This window comes from Diuraphis noxia, unplaced genomic scaffold, assembly GCF_037042655.1.
Source record: "Diuraphis noxia isolate RWA-SAM2 unplaced genomic scaffold, SU_Dnox_SAM2 contig0005, whole genome shotgun sequence".
Lineage (NCBI taxonomy): Eukaryota > Metazoa > Arthropoda > Insecta > Hemiptera > Aphididae > Diuraphis > Diuraphis noxia.
In genome coordinates this window covers 14,917,407-14,940,937 of record NW_028301715.1, presented here as the reverse complement: position 1 = coordinate 14,940,937, position 23,531 = coordinate 14,917,407, and the positions used below count along the sequence as shown (strand labels likewise).

The following is a 23,531-nucleotide window of genomic DNA, read 5'->3' as shown; positions in this document are numbered from 1 at the left end:
CTTCAATTATGTTATAATATTATTCCAATTATTTATTTTATGTTGGTATTATAATCAATCTTGTAAAAAACTGAAAGCAACTTAGATTTATAGTCTATAAGCTGGTTTATCTTTGAACAATAAAAAAAAGCAGATCATCAGAATCATTGTATAATTTATTGTGTTCTTTAAAAATTAAAAGCAATGTAAACTTTCAATTTAAAAATTAAATTATCCACAAGAACAAAAAAAATCAAATACATTCAACACATACAATATTTTCAACTTACTAAAATAGATATATGTACATAATAAAAATGTTACAATAATAATAATAATATATATAGTTATATATAAAGTAAATAATTTTGTTCACATATTTCGTTATTTAATTACAAAAAGAAACAATGTCTACAAAATATATCATGGGATTACAGCAGGTAATTATAATTATTATACAATTAAAATGTTAAGGTATTATACAATGCTATTATTTATTATTAATTTGTTTTCAAGAAAATATGTTAATTTAAATCCGTTAATTAAGCTTTCTAATACTGAATATGATAAAAATATTTAAGTAGAATCAAATTTAAATGAGAAATTTGTCTACTGTTTGATATGTGTAAATATTAAAAAGCTGTAAGAAAGGGTAGATAGTAAAATTATTTACATAGAAACATGTGGGGCTATAGATTTCCATCATGAAATGAGTTAGTACTGTTGCTACGCGCTAGACTAAGCACACTGCCTGACAAACTATCCTGTTCAACACCAGATGCTTCAGCAATCGCCAAGGCACTAAAATAATTCCATTACAAAATTAATAATAATTAATTAAACAATACAAATAAATACTAACCTAAAACCTAAACGGGCGGATTCTTCATCAAACTGTTCTAGTTCTCTTTCTTGTTTTTCACGGAGAAGACGAACACGTTCCCCACGTTCTTGCAGGAATTGTTTTGTTTCCATTTCCATCTGGAATTCCATAAAATAAAAATAGATAAAACATTAATAAAGCATCATTACTACTATTACTAATACGTGCATTCTTTTACAGACCCAGTCTATCAATCAGTTCTTGGTTTCTCATATGGTATTCATATAACATCATTAAATTATAAGAAAATTAACTTAAATTATCATTTTTTGTTTTGTTTTTATGAAATGAATTTAAGACTGAACTACATTAGAGTTAGGTATACTATGATAGTATCATTTTATATTCACATACCAATATAGGTTGTGTTGCGCTAGAATGGACAAGAACATGTGCCAATCTATTTTAGTCCTGTTTAGCACAATAATATAACATTTAATATAAAATAGAACCATTTTTCTTAAATAGTGCATTAGTTCAAACTGCATTAAAAACATCAAAATTAATTAGTAATTGCTAAATAAAAATAAACTTTCTCCCTATTATTTGTTATTTAACTTCTTTAAAAGTTCTGTTTTAAATTTATAAACAATGGTAACTTTTGATTTTGAAAATCTCAATTGTATATATTATAATAACTATGCACAGCACCTTCTGCTCTAATAATGATCTTCGAACTGAGATACGATCCTCTAATTCTTTTTTCTCACGATTTCTTTGAGCATCAGCTTGCATCTTATTCTTAGATTGATATGCCATTAATATTTCAAGTTCATATCTTAAACGTTCTTTAAGCACATGACACTCAACTTCTTGTGATTCGTCAAGTCGTATCTAAAAAGTAAAAATGTATTATACTAGTTTAAACTTTAAAAAAATAAAATAATTCATTAACTTACAGATTGCTTTTGTAACATTTCAGAAATACTTTGTTCATATTGTTCTCCGAGCAATGCTAATTTCCTTCTTTGTTCTTCCTTCAATTTTTTTATTACAGTTTTTTGTTCTTCTTTGGTTGTAGTTGCCAGTACTTGAGCTTTTAGTACTTTGTACTGTCGTGTTTGAGTTTTACATGTTTCTCTAAATTGTTTTCTAATTTGCATTTCTTTATGCTGAAATATACACATGATTATTTTTATTTTCTTTAAGACAGACTAGTAATAAAGAAGTATTAACAATATATATAACTCATATAATTAGCTTTATTTATCAGAAAAATTGGTTGGTTCAGTAGTTTCAATTTGTTGAAGTAAGTTATATTAAACTGAGTGAACCTTAAATTTTGAAACATTATCTGTGTTTTCCTTATGAGTTTTTAAAATATTTTTATGCAAGTCACAAGTATGTCAAAAACTTAAAAAATCTGTGAGAAAACACAGATTACTTTCTTAGTCATTACTTTTATAGATTAATTCACTTTATAGTTAAAGCCAGTAGTCGGGAGTAGCGTGCTAATTATAGAATGCTACTTAAATTTTAGCAATTAACTTAGTGTTGTTACAATAAAATTAATGTAACAAAATATATGTAGAGTATAAAGAAATATAAAGTTCGGGTACAATATTTTTTCGCTACCTATAACATATTTGGTGATAATTAAAATATTATGATAACTTAAATATTTATTTATTTATATTTTAATGATAATACTAAATTTTTTGAGTTTTAACTCACTAGTCTAGTGACCAAATGTCAATATAATCAAAATAAACTAAAAAATACCAGATTTTAATAAGAAAATGTATCGAAAAAAAAATGCAGCAATAATGAGCCAAATTTTAGGAGAAGTAACTGAAGTGTTAACACACTACAAAAAACCAGTTGTGTCCCAACCACTGGTTAAAACTTATCAAATAAAATTGGAATGATGAAATACAAATTTGTTATGTAATACATTTATGAAACAGAAACAATACACCCTATAAAATGTAGCCATTCATTTTCTTAAATAATTTATAATCAACTAACTTTGAGACTTTTAGGTTGTTGTCGTAGCTGCATTGCATGTCTCTTCCGTAAATCACGATGGGCACGAGCACAATAATCATGTTGGTGCTGTAATTCAGTTTCATGTTGTCTAGTTACTTGATCAGCGCGTAAAGCATGAACAGCTCTTTGTTGTCTTGTTTCAAGGTTTCTAGTATCTTCATGATGTCTTAATAACATAGAATGAGCAGTTTCTAACTGTTGTTGTCTTTTTCCAAGTTCCTATAAACATTAAATAAATTTAAAAATAAATACAAATTGTCTCATTTATACTTTTTTCACAATATTATTGGAATAGTAAACAACAGAAACAAAAATACGTCGCCATCGGTCATAGCCAACTCCTATTATTCTCCCGGCCGGCAATGCCCGTGCTTCACTTCACTCAGCACACATATTAAATACCCCCTCCCCCCATGTGCACGAATCAAATACCATCTACTATTATTATTGTGAACAGACTATAGGTCTGGATAAGTTTAGTGAAGCAACTAAATACAATTTTTATTATTAAGCTTAACTAATGGCCAACTTTATAAAATTAATTATTCATGATATAAATTAATTTCTCTGTATAATGTATTATTGTTAATTGATGTAATACATCATGATAATATAAACTTTATTTATTGTTCTTGTGAGGTTTTAAATGATTATTCAATATTCAACTCAAATGAATAATCATTGATTGTTAGTTAAAATAATAAAATGAAAGATTGCTCTATATTTATTTACACATGTCATTGGAAATATTTGAATAGATAGTTATGTCACACTTATTCTCTGCCCATATTAAATTGATTATTATTTCTACAATTGAAGATTTTTTATATTTTCTTGAATATTATTGGATATTATCTATTATATATATTTACTCCACGATTATACAGAAATAACTAATACAATTTATTTAAATTTTTTCTTTTTAAACCAAAGTATAATGTTGCTATTTTTATAAAGGATTTTATAATACATCAATTCAGTGATTACTACACTTTATTATTATATTCAAACACTTCTTATGAAACAATTGGTTTTTTTAATAGTTCTATATATATAAACTGATAGTAAATCCTACTACAGTATTCTTTATACTAGCCCAACCCACTTAAATGTTTATTTATATAATATAAAATAACATTTACCTATTTATAAAGCAGTAATAGCATCAATAATACCTATTTTAGTAGTTCTTAAGCAATTTAATAAGTTTTTGTTTAAGATCGATATTTTGTTTTAAAGAAAATTAATTACTGAATCAACAATTTCCAAATTACTGTTTTGTTTAACAAAGAGCAATCTACTACCATATTAAGACTTTATTGAAATATCAAAAAGATTTGATTAATTGTAACAATTGAATTTAGTATTAAGAAGGCTAATATTTTAGTATTTGACTGATGTAAAATTGTAAATATACATATTATATCTCAATTTACAAATTTTATTGATTATGAGATTCAATTTTATATAATATTTAAACTATGTGGAGGTGGGTAGTGATTGGAATGATGTCACAAATATAACTTATAAAAACACAAAACATCAAAGCATTTACAAATTAAAAGCTAGATTTATAATTTATAGCCATAAATTAACAGAAAACTAAAATTTACAATTAAAATTGCTGAACATGTAAGTATTTAGCTTATTAAGAATACATACTTCTCTTAATAATCCTTGTTCATACAAATGATATTGATTTAGCCTTTTTCTACGAAATTTCCTAATTTCAAGTTCCAAATAGTCTTTTTGACCTCGAATAAGTCTATGTTCTTCTTGAGCTTCCATTTGTTTAAGGTTTTCTTTTTGAGATCTGTAAACACGATTTAATTTTAAAATATATAACTATTTTATAATATATGCATACTAACTGTAAAGCAGCATCTTTTTGTCGCTTAGGAGTGGATTCATCCAATAATAACTCACGTTTCCATCGCTCTTTATTAGTTTTATAATCTTTTTTTCTTTGAGTGTCAAATGCTTTGCGATCTGCTTCTTGTCTATTGGTTATTTCTTTCATTATTTTCTTTTCAGCAGCAATATTTTGTTTCATCTACATAGAAAAATATACAAAATATTCCTTTATTAAAAAAAAGTTGTGTACCATTATTGTACTAATATTATGTCTTAGGGTGATGTTTTTAGTTATGTTATATTTTCAATTTTTTTAGACATATTATAAATAATTAATAACTAAAGATTATTAATTTACACATTTTCAATATTAATTAGTATTTGATTCATAATTATTAAAATTAGAGACAGGCTTATTAGAACTTAAAAAAGCTAGATGATATTCCACTTTAGCAGACACAATAAGATGAAGAAGATGACTAAACTTTAAAAATGTTTGTATCCCATTTGTTAGTACTTAAACTCACAAAGCATGATCCTATGATTATTTTTATAGATTCTAAGGGAGCAATGAATGTAATAAATTTTAAAAAGATATTTATTGTGTTAGTTACTACCTTTGGAACGGTAAAAAATGCTACAAATTTTGAATCTTTAAGGGGTAAAAAATAAAAGTTCTTAGTTGATTTCTTAAGTGTAAGGTAAAACAAAAAATATTTATAAAGAAAAATCAATCATTTTAATACCAAATCAATTTTTGACTAAATTTATATTGTTTTATACTATTTTCAATCCAAGTTACATTTTTGCAGAAAATAATTCAATCAAAACAAATTAATTACTTTAATAGCAATAATATATAAATATCATAAAACTTTTTTAGTAGTTTAGGATAAGTGACCATCTACACTCACAATCTTTTTTTATGATTTTAAATCATTGAATTTAAATTTAACACTAAGTGACCCACACAACACTTATAAACAGTAGAGCAGAACTCACTTGCCCAACTTTTTAATAGCGTTTTATTATAAATAATGTGCAAGCTCATGAAATTATGAATTCAATATTCATGTATATATTATAAAAATCAATCTAAATTTGATTATTTATGTTAGAACTGGTTAATAATTAATTATCCTTAATCAAAACTAGAATTGCTTAACCTTCCCATTAGTATTTATACACAGTTCTTGCAAAAAACTTTTTTTCAGCGCATATTAAATATACAATCATGTCATAAATTTGATTCTGTGGTACTTTGACTCAACAACTCATTTTCAACTATGACTTCACAGGAATTTCTGTGACTGGACTTTTGCTATATTCATGCCTTATTACTAAATAATATAAATCATATAAAATTAAAAAAATACCTTCTTATCTAACTCTTGCTGATGTTTAATTTGTAATTTTTCTAGTTCTTTGCTAAATTGTTGCAATAAAGTTTCGTATTCTTTATCCAAGAGCTGTTTATGACTTTCCATTTCAAGTTTACATCTATCTTCAAGCTTTAAAACGAGTAATATAATAGATGGTTATCAATTTATCATGTTAAATTTACAAATATCTTATAATTTATATTTGGCATAATTACTTTTAATAATGCACTCTGGTGTTCCCTTCTCATTCGTTTATAACCTGACATTTGTTCATGCATTTCTTCTTGCATATGTTCTTTCTGTTGTTTTGTTACTATAGATGTTGTTCGAATAGTTGCAAAATTATTGGGAACTCCAGTAGCCACATGATCATTGGATAGAATAGAGTTAGAATTATTACTAGATGGCTAAAACAAAACATTGGTATTATTAATTAATACATTAAGTAATTAACATTTAGCTTCTTTCACACACACACTAAACTTATAATAATTTTTTTTTTAACATTTAAAAGCAAAATTGAAATATTATTTACAAAGATTTTCAGTTTTATTATTCTTGTTTTTAAAAGTGATTTTGTTTGTATTCATGGTTCGGTATTTCTAATGAAAAACCTTATTTCCTATATTCCATATAAATTGGACATTAATCAAATTATCACTGGTACACATTAATATTGATTATAAATACATTTAAAAAAAATGATTTAGCGTTTGGAAAAAAATGTATGGAATTAAAAATATATTTAAATTTCTTAATGAGCATTTAAAAAATAAAAACTAAATAAGACAATATTAGTGGCAAGTGACAAGTCCAAAGGCCGCAAAAAAAGTTTACATATTCATATACATGAATTTGTACTAACTTTTGATAGGTTTAAGAGAAGTAATATTTTATGCTATACAATTAAGCACTACATTTATTTATTAGAATAAATATTTTGTTGGGCTGGCTAAGAGATGACCTAACCATTCCCCCACAAAGTAAAACCACAACAGAACAATGAAACATAAACATAGTAAAACATATTGAATATACATTTCCAAAATTACAATAAAATTGTAACAAATTGATTTTCAATAAATGATAATTATCATATATAATTTTTTCTGTAAAGAACAAAATAAAAGCTATTACTAATTCAGAGTTAAAAAAACTATTTCCATTAATGATAGAATTTTTAACCTTTCTATTTTGTTATAGATAGTAAGTAGTAAGATAAACACCATACTATTACATTTAGATACAAATAAACCAGGACTATTTAATTACGAAAATATTACATCTACATGAGTTGTCTCCATCTTGCAAATGCATACATACCAAATTGTACATCTTGAATAATTCATTTTAATCTGTTATGTTAAATATTAAGTATTATTAACCTATCATTAAATTTAAAAGTAAGAATACTATCGAATGAATCAAGTGATTACCCTGGTTTTTTTATAGTTACATGCATTTTAAAATCGTAAATTGTTTGTGTACTTCAAAATACTAATAAATTGGTTTAAACTTAAAATTTTAAAAGATATTCACTAGATAATATTCTTACTTTTAAATTGTATGGTAGTCCATTATAATATTTAATATAACAGAATAAAATGGATTATTCAGAATGTGCAATCTGCTATGGTATGTCTTATGTGTAAGACAAAGCATACAAGTGTAGTGTACTATTAAGATAAAAGTAAAAAAAAAATATGTAATAAATTAAATAACCAATTTATAATAAGAAGCAAGATAAACATTTTTTCAATGTACATAATATATACATTATTTAATAGAAATATTTCACACAGTTTTATAGATACAACTTTTGAGATATTTGTAAATTACGACATTGTTTCTAGTTTTATTTACCTTGTACAATAACTACAATGATGTTTCATTAAAATACCCCACATAAATATTTGATTGATTAAAATTATATGATATTAAAATATATATGATGTTTGGTGTTCATGTGCAGTGCATAAAAACAATAATAATATGTTAATAATACTTTGTGACGATTTCTAGCTGTTGGATAGTGGTCGTTTGTGCTCATATTAGATATTTCATTCATATTCGGCGTACTATTGGTAGAACTACTGTGCGATGAAGCGCTGACGCCAATTGACTGTATTGAATGTTCTGAAGTTATACTATTACTCTTGCTGCTTTCTCCGCCTGTATGTTCATCAGCATTGTCTGGCATTAATTACAGAAAAATTATAGATTATTTGCTGTTTCATTTGCGAAACAACAAATTTATAAAAAAAAAGTATACATACCATCATTCTCACCAACATTACTCTCAGTTTCATAAGAATCAACCATAAGAATTTTTTTCATTTTTCTATAATTGAGATTGTCTAAATCACGAACAGCAGCTTTTGTTCTTTGTATAAGATCAATCAAAACATTAGATGATCTTGAACGAGTTATTAATTGATGCTAAAAATGATAAAAAATAAATTTACAGAATTTTTTTTAGTATTTTTTGTACTTACTTGTAAAAGTTTAGATGATGAAGGGCGCTCACAAGGATTTTTTTGTAAACATAGTTCAACAAAGTATCGAAATGTGTCTGTCCATTCAGATGATTGTAAAGTAGGAGTATCATTTTGTGCAATATGATAAAGAGCACTCATTGCATTCATGTTAAAATATGGAGGTTTTCTTTCAGCTAAAATAATTTTTATATTTGTTAATTACTATAATAGTGAACTTATTAATAATTGTGGTGTACTAAATTACATTGATTATACATATAACAGTTAAGTTATTAAAATTTGTGTATATTTACCTAATTCAATGCATGTTATGCCCAGTGACCAAACATCAACTTTTCCATCATATTGCCCTTCATCCATGGCTAATATAACTTCAGGTGCCATCCAGTAAGGAGTACCAACAAAACTGTTTGCTGGACATTTTGTACTGGCAGACCCAAAATCAGCTAAATAACAAATAGTATTTTTTAGTTTTAATTTAGATAAATGGTTAAATTTATAGAATAAGTGTAATTACCAAGTTTTACTGTGCCATTTTCTGTTAGTAAGATGTTTCCAGCTTTTACATCTCGATGTATACGACCTAAAGAATGAAGATAATTTAGTCCTCTTAAAACCCCATCACAAATAGCGGCAATTTCTTCCTCCATTAGAGGTCTTTTGTGTACTTCTATAATATCTGAGGCTGAACCCAGACAATATTCCATCACCAACTGAAATTTAAATTATGATGTTTACAGAATGTTTTAATGTGCTAAATGTTCATGTTTTACCCATGCTGTGTGATCTCTTAAAAAACAACCCTTGTATTGTATTGTGTTTGGATGTTTTAGATGCCTTAAAAACCTTATTTCTTTTAATATGTCTTGCCATTTATCCATACTTTGTTTTCCTAAGTAGGACATTTTTTTTATAGCAACTATCTCTTTACTGGCTGAACATCTTGCATAGTATACAGCGCCAAAACTTCCATGGCCAATTTCTCGTAAGTCTTCAAATATTTTATCTGGATCATCTTTATCAAAAAGTTCAGCTATTTCAGGATCTTTCAAGCTTCCTGGCCTCGGAATCGCCGGCATTTTAAATTGAATATTATCAATCTATTTTAAGATATTAATGTATAATGAATATTTTATACATAATATAGTATCTGAAAAAGTATAAATATAAAAATTTAGTCACAGGTCCATTTTAATGTGAATAGGTACCTAACATTAAATATTATGTACCATGTTCCTACCTACTTATAAATGATTTGATAGTATATAAAATATAAGAATTTATAATAAATTTAAGATTAGATACAAATAATATAGGTTTTCCTCATTAGTATCAATATGCAATTATTTTTTGAGAACTGCCAAAGAATTATTCACGTTTACTTATATTAACTAGGTTTAAGATTATTTATCTACTATAAGGTAACAATTAAATATCATAATATAAATTAAACTAAACTTAAACTAATATTAAATTAAATTAATTATTATTAATATTTACTTGTATTTGATCATACTATCAGATCAGTGGGTTATATACTATAACCTCAAACATTTATTAAAATTAAAAATATTATTATTACCTATGAGATGGTATGATGTATACATTATGTTTGTATAAGCCTTAAGGTATACTTAAGAATAATAATTAAAATAGTCACCCAATGCTGACAGAGTTAAATGTGACTTGATTAACAATTAATATTGCAGAGTATGGTGTGTTACTAACTACAAATGGTAAATTGATGTTAGTTTATACCACACTATATAGAATATACTCATGAATATGGCACGTGTCTTTCACTTCAATTAATTATTTATTCATTATGTCAATGCTACTGATACTTAACATCATTTATAAAAGTAAATATTTTAACTTAAAAAATGATTCAAATTATTAGCATTTTTTTTTAAGATATATAATTTATTTTACATAGGTACCTATATAGATAAAAAAAATAAAAATTATAAAAAAATATAAACATTTTAGATAGATAAAAATGTATAAATGATATCTACAAAAATATGTTTTAAATAACTAAAACAATTTAAATTTAATAATTCAATAACTACATAAATTAGAAACTATTTTTTTACAGGAATCAGATATATTATTTATCCATTAGTTTATATTTATGAAAAAGTTGTTTAAGATTAAGTAGTTAAGACAAGAGGCATAGGTATTATTTGCTTAATAGGTATCCCTTTTCACAATGTTAATGGTTGTTTAATTTTTAATTGATTTAAAAATTATGGTAGGAAAGCTATATTTGTAAGCATTTCACGTTTTTGCATTTTAAATATAACCATAATATTCATAACCCTAGCTCAAACATAAGTATATTAACTTTAAAAAGTCAGACACAACTTATCTAAATTTAAGTTTAGGAGCATTAACATTCTCAAAAAAATTATATACTAAACAATTTAAATTGATTATTAAAAGGGCAATTCTTATTTATAATTTGATAATCCTTAAATGGTACAAAAGATCTTCTACATTTAAAAATATGGTCTTAAAGTATAAATTACAAAAATCTGATGTTAAATAGGTAACTGCATTATTATAAAAATTAAGGGGTAAATATGCTAGGAAAATTAATTTTACATAAATATTACTAACTTAGGTAAAAGAAAATACACACCTTGATAACATACAAAGGACTAAAATATTAGCATTTTACTGTAGAAACTAGAAATGTGTTGAATTAACTATATAACATATGCAATCAATTTATTGATAAAGAATAACTTTAAATTGAAAATAATTATTTATAAGTAATTACTACCTATTAATTAATAGTAGGTATAAAATTAGAAAACAATAATTTAAAATTTAAAAATTTGTCAGAACATTTTTCTATTTTTATAAAAATATGTGTGTATAATCAATTATTTGTGAACCTATGAACTGAGAATAGTGAGAATATATTGGAATATTAGATGTTCTTTAAAATGCAAACCATTATGACGTATGAAAAAAATCAATAATAATACATAATATGTATACATGTAAGTATAATAGGTACACAGTAGTACTATCACTTGATAAATTGTTTTTTTTTTTTTTTTTACTTAACATATTTAACTCTAAATCCATTTGCAAGCAAAATAGGTTTTCAAACATTTTCAACAATAGAAAAGTTAATGAATTATCATTGATTAATTAAACAATAGGTAGGAATAACTGTTTGTATGCGTTACATTGAATTAACTGTTAATTGTTAGTGACAGAATGTAGAGTAGTTTAGAAGTAGGAGGTGTTTACGACTGCTGACTGATGCTTGTGTCAAACCACATACAAATGACGAACAGCAATCAATATCAAACGAATCGCAGTTTCATTCATCATTTTATTGATGAACACAAATACATTACACAGTATGATATTCAACAACTGTTGCCATATACATACATACTATTATATGACATATACATGGATATGAAATTAATTATCATGGTAAAAAATGTGAGAACAAAAAGGGAGAAGGGTACAGAATACAGATACATGAATAAGTACATACTTGCAACAAAGTTCTCCAAAGCGGACCCAAACGTTTTATTTTCCTCGTCATAGTCGTCTCTCGAAATCGATAACACGCACGTTAGATAACGACAGCACGGGCAGACGACTTCTTCGTCAGTGTCAGTGTTATGGACGTCGTTTTATAGTTTATTATAGCATATTTTTGATTTTTATTCGTTGTTATTATTACTATACATCACCGGACGGCCGATTCAGTTGAAAACCGATTCGTCATCCGTTTTCGATAATGCGAATATGTGATATTATACGCTGCATACGTACAGACTACTAGTTACTACGGACAGAGACACGGTAAAAAAACACATACACACACACAACACACACACACACACAGATAAGGTGTCGATAAACAGTCCGAAAATGTAATTAAAATTACGGTAAAAAAATAAAATAATAATAATAGAAAAAACGAAAAGAGTGAAAATTATTATTATTAATAAAAAATGGAACAGTGAACACGATCGATCCAGACTTTTTCGTCAATGAGCGAAAACGCAGTGCGACCAACCCGACGGAGTCAACACGCAACAGTCTTGATTGTATACAATTCTGCACTCATCACGGGTGGGTGTAAAACTGTAAAATATAATATTATATTATATTAATATATTATTATATGAGCCATGAGGCACCCAACCCGATGGTTATGGAACTATGGAAAAATTTAAAATTCTTATGCTTAAGCCAGCTCCGACGATACCGATAAAATACCCAACGCCCGACACTTCGACAATCTTTAGTCACTTTTTTGCTCGTAGTCAGAGACAGCGGACAGCGAGTCGGCGACACCTGTACGTTTTGGTAGACGCCGGGAGGTCGATTGCCGGATTATGTTATTATGTATCCTAAGACGTGTCCTCCGGAGTCCGAGCTCGAATGCCCATCGAAATTGTGATATAATACCATCCACCAAACACATAATAATATAATCACATAAATTAGTTAATATTATTTTTCTCACTATTGAAATACTTAAGTTGGGTACCTAGTAAAAAATCAATACATACTTTTAAATTGTAAATTATATTGGTTTAGTGCACATTCATCACGGTTTATTGGGCACCCCGTTAATAATTGTGTTACGAATCCGACGCGAAAACAACTATATTTGTTCTTTTTTTCATGATACTCAATATGCATAAAGTACAACGAAAAAAAAAGTGGATACCGCTCTGGGCGTTCTGTTGTAAATTACGCGGTGTCGTGTGGGCGGTGAGAAATTTCAATATACATGTTTTTATTTTAAATTTGATGATATAAACTGATTTTATACGAAAAATGATTCTTAACGAAGGCAGTCAGTCTGTAGGTATTTATTTTGCTTTTATAAATTAGTAATAATGTAGGTTGAATTACTTATTGCCGAAAAACATGGGTATCTATTCATTTAGTATTTGAGCTACCGAGTGAAAATCGAGTTTACATACCATATGTGACCACTAAAACGATTATATCTAAATTAGGTATGTCGTTACTCGTATGTATAGACAACGTACGACTCTATCCACAGGCAAGACATTTTTTTTGAAATAAAATCATTTTGTTTTTTTAATAAAATTATAGGTAGTAGGCAAGACATTTTTTGAATATTATTGACATACTGCTATAATAGGTGTGTGAATTCAATACGTATTCATGTTTTTTTTTGTTTTTTTTACTGATCATTTGTTTAACTGATTTTGAAAATTATTAAACGTAATCTTGTACTACTAGAATTTTGACTCAGCGAATAACGAAACCATTTTTATCGACATCTATAAAGAAAAAATTGAAAGTTAAATGTGTCTACTGTCACTCGTATTCGAATTACAAAAAAATAAGAAAATCGTTCGACGAGGTATCGTTATTTTACAGTTGAACACCAATTATTCAATATCGTTTGAATGTAATCCTCAAAAGCACATTAAAAATTAATTATACTTTCCAGTAAACTGTTTTGTACTAGGTAAAACACAGAAATTTCTTTTTCTTATCTTTAAATAGCCTTTGAAGAATCAAAACACCATAACTTTATGGTGAATAGAAAATGCAAATATAAACATTCAGAGACAATTTCACGTATCAATGGTAATTTTTTTTTTTGTTTTTGGTTAAACAAATTTACACATACACCAAATACCAAATAGGTTATTAAAATTATTTTAGACAAAAATAGCTTTTGCGAAGGAATGTCCGTGTATCGTAAAGTTTTTGCTTTCCAGACGCTTTTGATGACTATTTTTATTTAAATTTCAAAAGTACCAACTAAATTCACTTTCCCACTAGAAAAGATACTGAAGTCGAAAACCTAAGTATTATTTCATCGTGAACTACGAAGGCCTATTTGGCGTGGTGACATGGTGACTGCTCGAAGAGAGATGTTGCCCATATGACCGAGGTTCAAACAGACGACGGTGCGCGTTGTAGTCGAGCCTAAGGAACGCTTGGCTACTCTGTCCCCACATCGTATACTAAGGTAAAGTATTTCTTTTACAGTACACCGACAATAAAAAATAAATTAATACCCATCATTGTAAAGTGAAATTATTGAAGCATCATAAATAAAACACATTCACCTAGAACAATTTTTTTATTTATGTTTTTGAGTTATATTAAAGTCACCCATTACAAAAATTATAAAGAATAATATTTTTGAGAGCAACTTTTTATGTTGCGCATGTGACTGAAATAAATAAAAATAATGCTTATATATCCTCTTCAAATATTAGAATGGTATTGCCCTATTATCAAACTGAAGAGGACGTTGTCCTTACCTTCTCAGTAATCCATAATATACCAAAACATGTCCAGCTGTTTAAATGATGTATTGTTAGCTAAAATATTGAGTAAGTTGACCTACTATCTAAGTTAAATATAAGAATATTATTTGTGTTCTCTAGTTATTTTTATTATATTTTTATGAATATGAATGTGAAAATTTTCAATTAATATTTTTTGTACTCATAATTAGTTTTGGATGATAATGACCAAAACTTCGTTGAAATATGAATTTAAAATGTCAAAAATGCTTATAGGTATAACCTTGAATATGTAATTGAAATAATTTATAACAAAATACACAGATATTAAATATGAAAAAAAAAAATAAAGATCTTCATCGATCAATATGTTTTTATAACAATCTAAACAATCTAATAGAATTATTTTCTAACTCATAAGTCATAAACACAAATTATATTAGATAACTGATAATAATATCAAAAATTTCCAAAATGTTATTATTTATAAAATATATACTATTTATATATTTCTTGAAAAAATCAATATAATTTATACTCCCAACAGTGTCAGATTTATAAAAAAATGTGCATAATAAGCTGGCATATTTGTTATCTAAACTTTATCAATTGAATTTATATCATACTCAGGAATAATTCTGGTGTATGAAAAAATAAATGCCAAGTTATTAATATCCTAGATCCACTCATAACCCAATTAAAAATTAAAGTAATAAAAAAGTCTAAAGAAAAACACAGATAATGTTTTTCTTCCTAAGTTTGATTATAGGCCATTCACTCTAATATTTAAGCAATTAACATAAAATTGGATATGGTAAAAATATATTTTGGTTATGCTCTAAAAGAACGGATACTATACAATCAAATTTCAGAGAATTTTAATTTTGGGTTAAGACAAGATAAAATGTAATTATAAATTATATTTATTCACATGTTTCAACACTGTTAATATGATCATCTATATCATGTTCACTATTAACATTATTTCCGTCACAATTTTTATAATTTAAATTTCTTCTTTCAAATCGTAGTCGGTTGTTTTCTTTTCTCTTACGTTTGATTTCTTGTTCTACTTTATCAGGGTCTTTGCCTTCATTTATTAATTTTTTTCTTTTGTTGATTAAACGCCGTTCATCAAAATCAGTTTCATCTAACTTAATCTGTGCTTCTCTTTTTGTAACATGTACTTGAGTCAAAATCTTGGCAACATGTAGTCCTATAATAAAAATAAGATAATAATTAGGTATGATACTATTGTTGAACATTTTAAATTAATAAGTAATAAGTATTAATTTGAAATAAATAATTACATTAATTTAATAATTTGTTTTATCTCCAATGATGACTATTAATTTCATTTCAAACTATTATTTTATTTTTATTCTAACACCAAATCTATTATATTTATCATTATACTAATATTTCATATTTCAACTATGACTAATTTATAAAGATAGTTATTGTATAAGATAGCTATTTAAGAATTGTTTTGTTTCTGTTAAACTTGAATTCAAAGATTTGTAAGCCCAAAGACATATAAAAAAATTTGAGGGTAAATAAATTACAATTGTTTTTAAGATTTCACTTAGTTAGGAATTACAATACAGTAGAAGAATAAATATTAAAATTGTAAAGTAGTAGTATTTTTTATGCCATTTGAAAATTGAAATGTAAAAATGTTACAATCAGTCTCACAAAGGTCAACATATATAATTCACGTTTGATAGAATAAATGTTTAGATATTAACCTGAATTGGCCCATTATTAATTATAAAAAATTATTTGTGTTTCTAAGATTTTTGATGATTTTTATATTTTTAAAAGAAGTAGGAATATATAAAATATGTAAGTACACCAATTAAAAAAAAGATTTTAACATGCACAAAAATTAAAATATTGTTAAAAATTGACTAACAGATAATAAACATAAACTTTTCTAAACTTTAAGTATGATAATTGGCCAAATTCACTCTCGTAAGGTAGGAGTAGTACTAGAAAATTGTTTTTGCTAAAGCCAAATTTTAAATGTTTAAAATTTGTATAACGGTTACAACTTAAATGGGAGTGACAAACTCACAAGATACAACAACAAAATTGTTAATCTGTTTAAATATTCTCACTTGACCTTATAGCACATAGTTTATTTATTAATTTATTTTATTTTATTAGAAAATCTTATACAATTCTACAATTTATTATTTAATCTTATTCATAAATAAAATATATATCAAATATTTACTGTAGAAAAAAAAATTACCTGACACATCATATTCTTTTAATCGAATATTAATTTTCTCTTCAATTACTTTTACTATTTTGATATCATGTTGGGTAACAATAGATACAGCACGACCTTGTCTTCCTGCCCTAGCAGTTCTTCCAACTCTATGAACATAATCAGTAGCATTGTTTGGAATTATATGATTTATTACTAATGATACTGCAGGAATATCAAGACCACGACTGGCAACATCAGTAGCAATTAAAATTTTAGAAACATGGGATTTGAATTTTGCTAGCCCAGCTAATCTTTGACGTTGAGACATCATTGCATGAAGTGACACGGTGTCAAATCCAACTTCATTTAATGTCATATGCAGTAACTGACAGTTTCTATAAAATATTTTTTCAATAAATAACATAATACAAACAATATACTTGGGTAGGTTTTCTATAATAATTATTATTATTATTCATTAATTTATTTTAATTTTTAGTCAGCATAATTATAATTTTTAAATGATCTCTCTGCTTAAAGTTTAAAATATCTACAATAATTAATGTCATGACAGTATTAAAAAAAATTGAACTGCATTAAATTTTAAATATATTTTGTACTTACTTGCACGTATCAGTAAATATCATAATTAGTCCGTTTTCATCTTTTTCACGAAACTGTCTAACTATTTCCACCAAATATCCATCCTTTACATTATATGGACATAGCACATAAAATTGTTCAAGTTCATCAACTGTTTTCACTTCAGCAGTTGATTCATACACAAAAGTCTAAAAACATTATAGTATAAAAGTGTTTTTTATATCAATATTGTTGTTTAAAAAAGTATGTATTAAATACAATAAATCATGGGATATCAAAATATAAAACATTTACATTTATACTAACACTGTTAAGTTAGAATATTTATTTTTTATATGTATATCCAGACATTTTGCATGTGAATATTGTAAATTTTTTTTGGAGTGTGCCATTAAATTATTGATATAAGTATATAAAAAGATAGTGTTCAGTGAAAGGGGCATTGAACTAAAACTACCCGATACACTATACGAGACGCTATCACCCACTCCCGAGACAACCAATAAACTCCTAAATTTCGTCAACTCAACAGGACTGCGTCAACTGATTTAAATATTCTAACTTAGATTAAAATGTAAATCCTTAATTATAAGTAATAAGTAGAAAGCAATTATGTAAGTAATTAATGTAAATTTAATATGTAACATCGGCTAATAACCATGTAGTTGATGCCATAAACAATTAATAAAAAAAAAAAAAAAAAAATAGTGTAAAAATGAATAAAGAGTAAAAAAAAATTATTTAGCTCTTGTAAATTATATTTAAACTAATTATTTTAGTTCAAAGAATTGATACATTTACTAAACTTTAGGAGACCATAGTTAATTAACTAGTAAATCAAAAAAAAAAAAAGCTTTACCAGAATTTATTAAAAGTATAGTTGTAACCATTAAGTTAAAATTAAGTTGATTTTGTAATTATTATAAAAAAATTGCCTGTAAAAAATAAAGAAACACGTCTTTTTTGTTTTTGAAATCACATATTATCGATACATAACGGTTAAAAAACCCAACATACAATTACATAAGATACACATGGTATACACGTACAATTTAGTATACATAATACATTTCATATCCAAATATAATATGTATTATACAAGTAATAACTTTTTACTTTTTTCTTTCACATGATATCTTGTTGTGTCTCAGAGTACATAAAAAGTGGTTGAATAGCTTTTTTGAAAAAAAAAGCATCAAATGTGTTTTTACAGAAACAAGACTAATAAATATATAATTTGTTATCTCCATAGTTATATATCTTAATCACTACCTACTCAAATCCAACTTATAATATAACACAATAAAATACATGCAATGTATAAATACATATTTATTATTAAATTAAATTAACTTACATTTTTTTTTGTTATCATTTTAACTTTTTCAAGAGTATCGGTCATGGTGGCACTAAATAGTAAAGTTTGTCTTTCTTTTGGGAGAGCAGAAAAAATTGTTGCTATTTGTTTATCAAATTTACCTCCTAATAATCTATCTGCTTCATCTAATACTAGAAATTTTATACGTTTCAATGAAAATGTATCACAGCTTTCTAAATGATCAGCAAGTCTAAATAAATAATGAAATAAAATTAATGTTGTATTTATTCATTGAATATATACTCTGGCCCAGGAGATGATGACTATAAAATATTAGTTCTGTGAATCAGTCCCCTCATTTTTCACCCTTATATTTATTAGATAAACTACTATCAACTTTTGATTTTCAAATGGTAACCTATACTTAAAATTTCATAAATTAATAAAACTATTTTTTAAATTAATTATTACATTAAAATTTCGAATTTAGCGCTATTAGTTTATGAGTTATAGGTATTTAAAGTTTAGATTGGCAGAGTGGAGTGGTACGGGGTTACCCCACAAAATGCTTATCCACTACTCCGCTTGTCTAAACTTAAAATACTTATAACTTATAAACTACTCGTCCTAAATTCGATTTTTATGTATCAACATTTTAAGAAAAATATTCTGCTTTGGAATATGAAATTAAAAAACTATGTTACTATTCAAAAAAGTAAAAAACTTAAAAAAATATAAGGATAAAAAATATTTAAAAATATAATTTTTTAATAAAAGCGTTGGTTTTTTTAACAACTTGAAACTATGTAAAAAAGTATTTTGAAAAAAGTCAATACTTTTTTAAATAATGTGTGTTGTTTGATAAAAGAATCACCCTGTGTAAATCGGTAGCAGTGACAACGATAATTTGTTTTAAACTAACGTTAATGTTATATTTTTTAATTTTGTTATTCAAAATTTCCAATCATAATGAACTAGTGTGTAGTGGGTGTACTACAATAAATCAGAAAGGAAAGTAAATATTTTATGAGAGCTGCTGTATACACGCTAATGAGTAGTAGGAATAGAACAATGGTAGGAGAAAATCCGACTAACAGCATTCACAACTATTAGAATTAATGTACAAATTAAGGTAATTCTCTCGTGGGCTGGAATATAGATATGAATAAGTAAATACCTTCCAGGAGTTGCAACCACTATATGAGGTTTATTTGATAATTCTCGTGCTTGAACTATCATTTCCATTCCACCAGTAACTACACAATGTCTGAGATTCTTAGGTTTACCAATCACAGCAAATTGATCTGCAATCTACAAAATTGAATGAATACATTGTTAAATAAAAAATGTTTATAGTTTATACCTAGACTAAGAAAAAGGATAAATTAACTCACTTGATAAGCTAGTTCTCTAGTAGGTGTAAGAATAAGAGCAAATATTCCATAAGGCTCTTCCCAAAGTTTTTGAAGAATAGGCAAAGCAAAAGCCAATGTTTTACCACTTCCAGTTTTAGCACAACCTATACAGTCAATTCCATCCAATATTTTTGGTATGCAATTTTTTTGAATTTCAGTAGGTGATTTGACACCTGTATTTATATAGAATAAAATATTTATACAATAATACTAGTTTATGTAAATAGACCTATACATATCAATAATTTTCTAAAACTAAAATATAATTAATTTATAATGTATAGAGCATGGAAAGAGGTACTCACCAACCGCTTGAAGCTGATCACATAAGTATTTTGATAAATTTAAATTTTGAAAATTCATGGTGAACAATTTTTTTAATTGTTCAAAAATAACATTATTTTCAAAATATTTTATTAAAAAAGTACAAGCAATAAGCACGTGCCACTGAAAAGTGAAAACACTGAAAACTAAAAAATATTATTTGAATAATTTGATAATGACTATTATCAAATATCGTTATCTTTAATTTTCGTATTGTAAATTTGTCAGTTGTGAGTTGTGACATGTCTGTGAAGTTAGCTCCCGGACGTTGAGCGCTTATCAACACTGATAAGATAGGTAACCGCATTCCTGCATACTCTATTGCCTATTCATGTCTTATAAGGGGTTATAATAAAAATATTTATTTTTCAGATAGAATTCAGAATTCAAGGTGGTCGATGGATGAATGATAATTATTATTACATTAAAGCAATAAAATCTATAATGCACATTATGTACCTACCTAATTTTAAAAATAGTTATCATTGTTATAAAATATAACATAATGAAACATTTTAAAGTATTTAACTCTTTTGAACTAGTAACATAAAAAATTAACTACATTATGCTATAAAAAAATACAAGTTTACAAAACATCACCTACTATTATATATACCAATGTTGGATTTTCTCTTAACTATTTTTTATTTTTGAGAAATATAACCATTAAATCGTTATACAATGCATGCATAAAAACTAAAAAGGCAATATCATTACAAGAGGTATAATGTTAATGGGTAATACATTTTATTATCAATAGTGTGTTAAAAAACGAAGCGATTAAAATATTGTAAAAATATGATATTTCAAAATGATATAACAAAAGTAAAATACTATTCACTAAATATAATTATTAAAAAATGTATCTAAATTTTCAACGGATGAATTAGAAACAGTTGATAAAATTAAGCTAAGAAGACAAAGTTTGTACAATTCGGCAACATCCTATCAACAATTGTATAATATTCTACAAAATTAACATGGTATTTTGGTTAAACAGGATTGTAGAATGAGTAAAGATATCTAGTGTCATTCGATTAATTACAGAACCCAATAAAACTTAGTTATATTAAAAATAACAATAAAGTTGATTCTATTTTATCTGTTAAAGACCTCGCATTATGCTCATAAATAATTAAAAACATCTAGATCATTCTAATAAAATTATACAACTCTAAAAAGATATGAAGATCAAATTTTTAATATAGCTCCATAGTCTAGAGAAACTTAAAGTTCTATAATAGATAGTAATTCAATGAAAATCATAAATAATCCTAATGGTGAAACTTAAAAAATTACATTAGAAATGTTCATTGGAACTACGCAAAAACAAATCATTTCAAATACCACTGGATTAAGCTGTATTGCCTTTAAACATAAGTTTGTAAAAAATATATACATATAAATATATTTACCTAATATTACTTGTTAATTATCTCATCAACGAACTACGGCCAATAAAAATAGATAATAACACTCCATATTTATATTAAAAATTAGAACCCTTGTAATTTAATACTATAATATGAGTAGGTTTCATAATATTATGTGATATCAGCGGGAATAAGGTGAGTATATATATTCTCCAAAACATTTTTAATCGAAAAGGAATTAAACGCAGCTAAAAAATGTACCCATGTGCGGCACAAAGTGGAATTGAGCACTGACAAAATAATATGATATAAAGTTAAAGAATATGAAATTTTACGGTAATACAGGTCGGGCGGGCGCAGGGTGTATTTGGAACGTTTTTTTCGAAACGAACACCAAAAAATATGTCTCTCAAACCATTTTTAATCGAAAAGGCAACCAATCTAGATACGAAAATTGTAGTTTTCGAGTGCGGCACGCGGTGGACTTGGGCACTAGAAAAATAATACGATAACAACTATATGATATTTATGAGTTTACGGACGAATCGGCTGCGCAGTGTATTTTGGAAGGCTTATTCGGTATGAACACCAAAATTTATGTTTTTGAAACCATTTTTAATCGAAAGGGCAACAACTTAAGATTCAAAATTTGCATATTTTGGAGGGGGCACTCGGGGGACTTGGGCTCCAGAAAAAAAATACTATTTACATTATCCGATGTTTGAGATACTGTCAGATTTCGGCTGCGCGGTGTATTTTGGAAGGCTTTTTCGGTATGAACACCAAAATTTATGTTTTCCAAACCATTTTTAATCGAAAGTGCAACAAATTTAGATTCAAAATTTGCATATTTTGGAGGGGGCACTCGGGGGACTTGGGCTACAGAAAAAAAATACTATTTACATTATCCGATGTTTGAGATACTGTCAGATTTCGGCTTTGCGGTGTATTTTGGAAGGCTTTTTCGGTATGAACACCAAAATTTATGTTTTCCAAACCATTTTTAATCGAAAGTGCAACAAATTTAGATTCAAAATTTGCATATTTTGGATGGGGCACTCGGGGGACTAGAGTTCTAGAAAAATAATAAAATATTAATTATATGGCATTTTACGACATGTAAAGTGTGTAGCTGCGCGGTGTAATTGGGAATTTTTTTTCGAAATGAACACCAAAATTTATGTTTTCCAAACCATTTTTAATCGAAAGGGCAACAAATTTAGATTCAAAATTTGCATATTTTGGAGGGGGCACTCGGGGGACTTGGGCTCCAGAAAAAAAATACTATTTACATTATCCGATGTTTCAGATACCGTCAGATTTCGGCTGCGCGGTGTAATTTGGAATGCTTTTTCGGTATGAACACCAAAATTTATGTTTTCCAAACCATTTTTAATCGAAAGAGCATCAA

At 26.4% G+C, this 23,531-nt stretch overlaps 2 protein-coding genes across 3 annotated transcripts; both read right to left on the bottom strand.

Moving 5' to 3' along the window:
• Positions 1 to 137: 137 nt before the first annotated feature.
• Positions 138 to 12,583, bottom strand: Tao (Serine/threonine-protein kinase Tao). 2 transcript variants are annotated; one of them, XM_089228208.1, is made up of 16 exons: positions 12,109 to 12,583; positions 9,359 to 9,735; positions 9,103 to 9,298; positions 8,879 to 9,031; positions 8,583 to 8,758; positions 8,364 to 8,526; positions 8,093 to 8,280; positions 6,303 to 6,494; positions 6,082 to 6,216; positions 4,723 to 4,904; positions 4,514 to 4,664; positions 2,831 to 3,070; positions 1,762 to 1,974; positions 1,514 to 1,696; positions 842 to 960; positions 138 to 780 (listed from the first exon to the last, which is right to left on the bottom strand). In XM_089228208.1, the coding sequence occupies exons 2-16, from the start codon at positions 9,662 to 9,664 to the stop codon at positions 669 to 671; spliced, it is 2,709 nt and encodes a 902-aa protein (XP_089084334.1). In that variant the 5' UTR covers positions 9,665 to 9,735; positions 12,109 to 12,583; the 3' UTR covers positions 138 to 668. The 2 variants fall into 2 exon arrangements, with proteins under 2 accessions (XP_089084334.1, XP_089084335.1); XM_089228209.1 differs by having other exon boundaries at positions 8,093 to 8,259.
• Positions 12,584 to 15,776: 3,193 nt separating this feature from the next.
• Dbp45A (putative ATP-dependent RNA helicase Dbp45A) lies at positions 15,777 to 20,891 on the bottom strand. The gene is made up of 7 exons (XM_015524959.2): positions 20,729 to 20,891; positions 20,403 to 20,596; positions 20,186 to 20,319; positions 19,048 to 19,258; positions 17,712 to 17,878; positions 17,127 to 17,482; positions 15,777 to 16,085 (listed from the first exon to the last, which is right to left on the bottom strand). Exons 1-7 carry the CDS (start codon positions 20,784 to 20,786, stop codon positions 15,793 to 15,795), a joined length of 1,413 nt encoding a protein of 470 aa, XP_015380445.1. The 5' UTR covers positions 20,787 to 20,891; the 3' UTR covers positions 15,777 to 15,792.
• Positions 20,892 to 23,531: the final 2,640 nt, after the last annotated feature.

Coding starts and splice junctions, on each gene's coding strand:
- Tao (XM_089228208.1), bottom strand. CDS start 9,664: ATGCCGGCGATTCCGAGGCCAGGAAGCTTGAAAGATCCTGAAATAGCT. Junction 4,905..6,081: donor AGCAAGAGTTAGATAAGAAG/GTATTTTTTTAA, acceptor TTTTCTATGTAG/ATGAAACAAAATATTGCTGC. Junction 1,697..1,761: donor AAATGTTACAAAAGCAATCT/GTAAGTTAATGA, acceptor TTTACTTTTTAG/ATACGACTTGACGAATCACA.
- Dbp45A (XM_015524959.2), bottom strand. CDS start 20,786: ATGAATTTTCAAAATTTAAATTTATCAAAATACTTATGTGATCAGCTT. Junction 20,597..20,728: donor TGATCAGCTTCAAGCGGTTG/GTGAGTACCTCT, acceptor ATATAAATACAG/GTGTCAAATCACCTACTGAA. Junction 19,259..20,185: donor GTGGTTGCAACTCCTGGAAG/GTATTTACTTAT, acceptor TTATTTATTTAG/ACTTGCTGATCATTTAGAAA.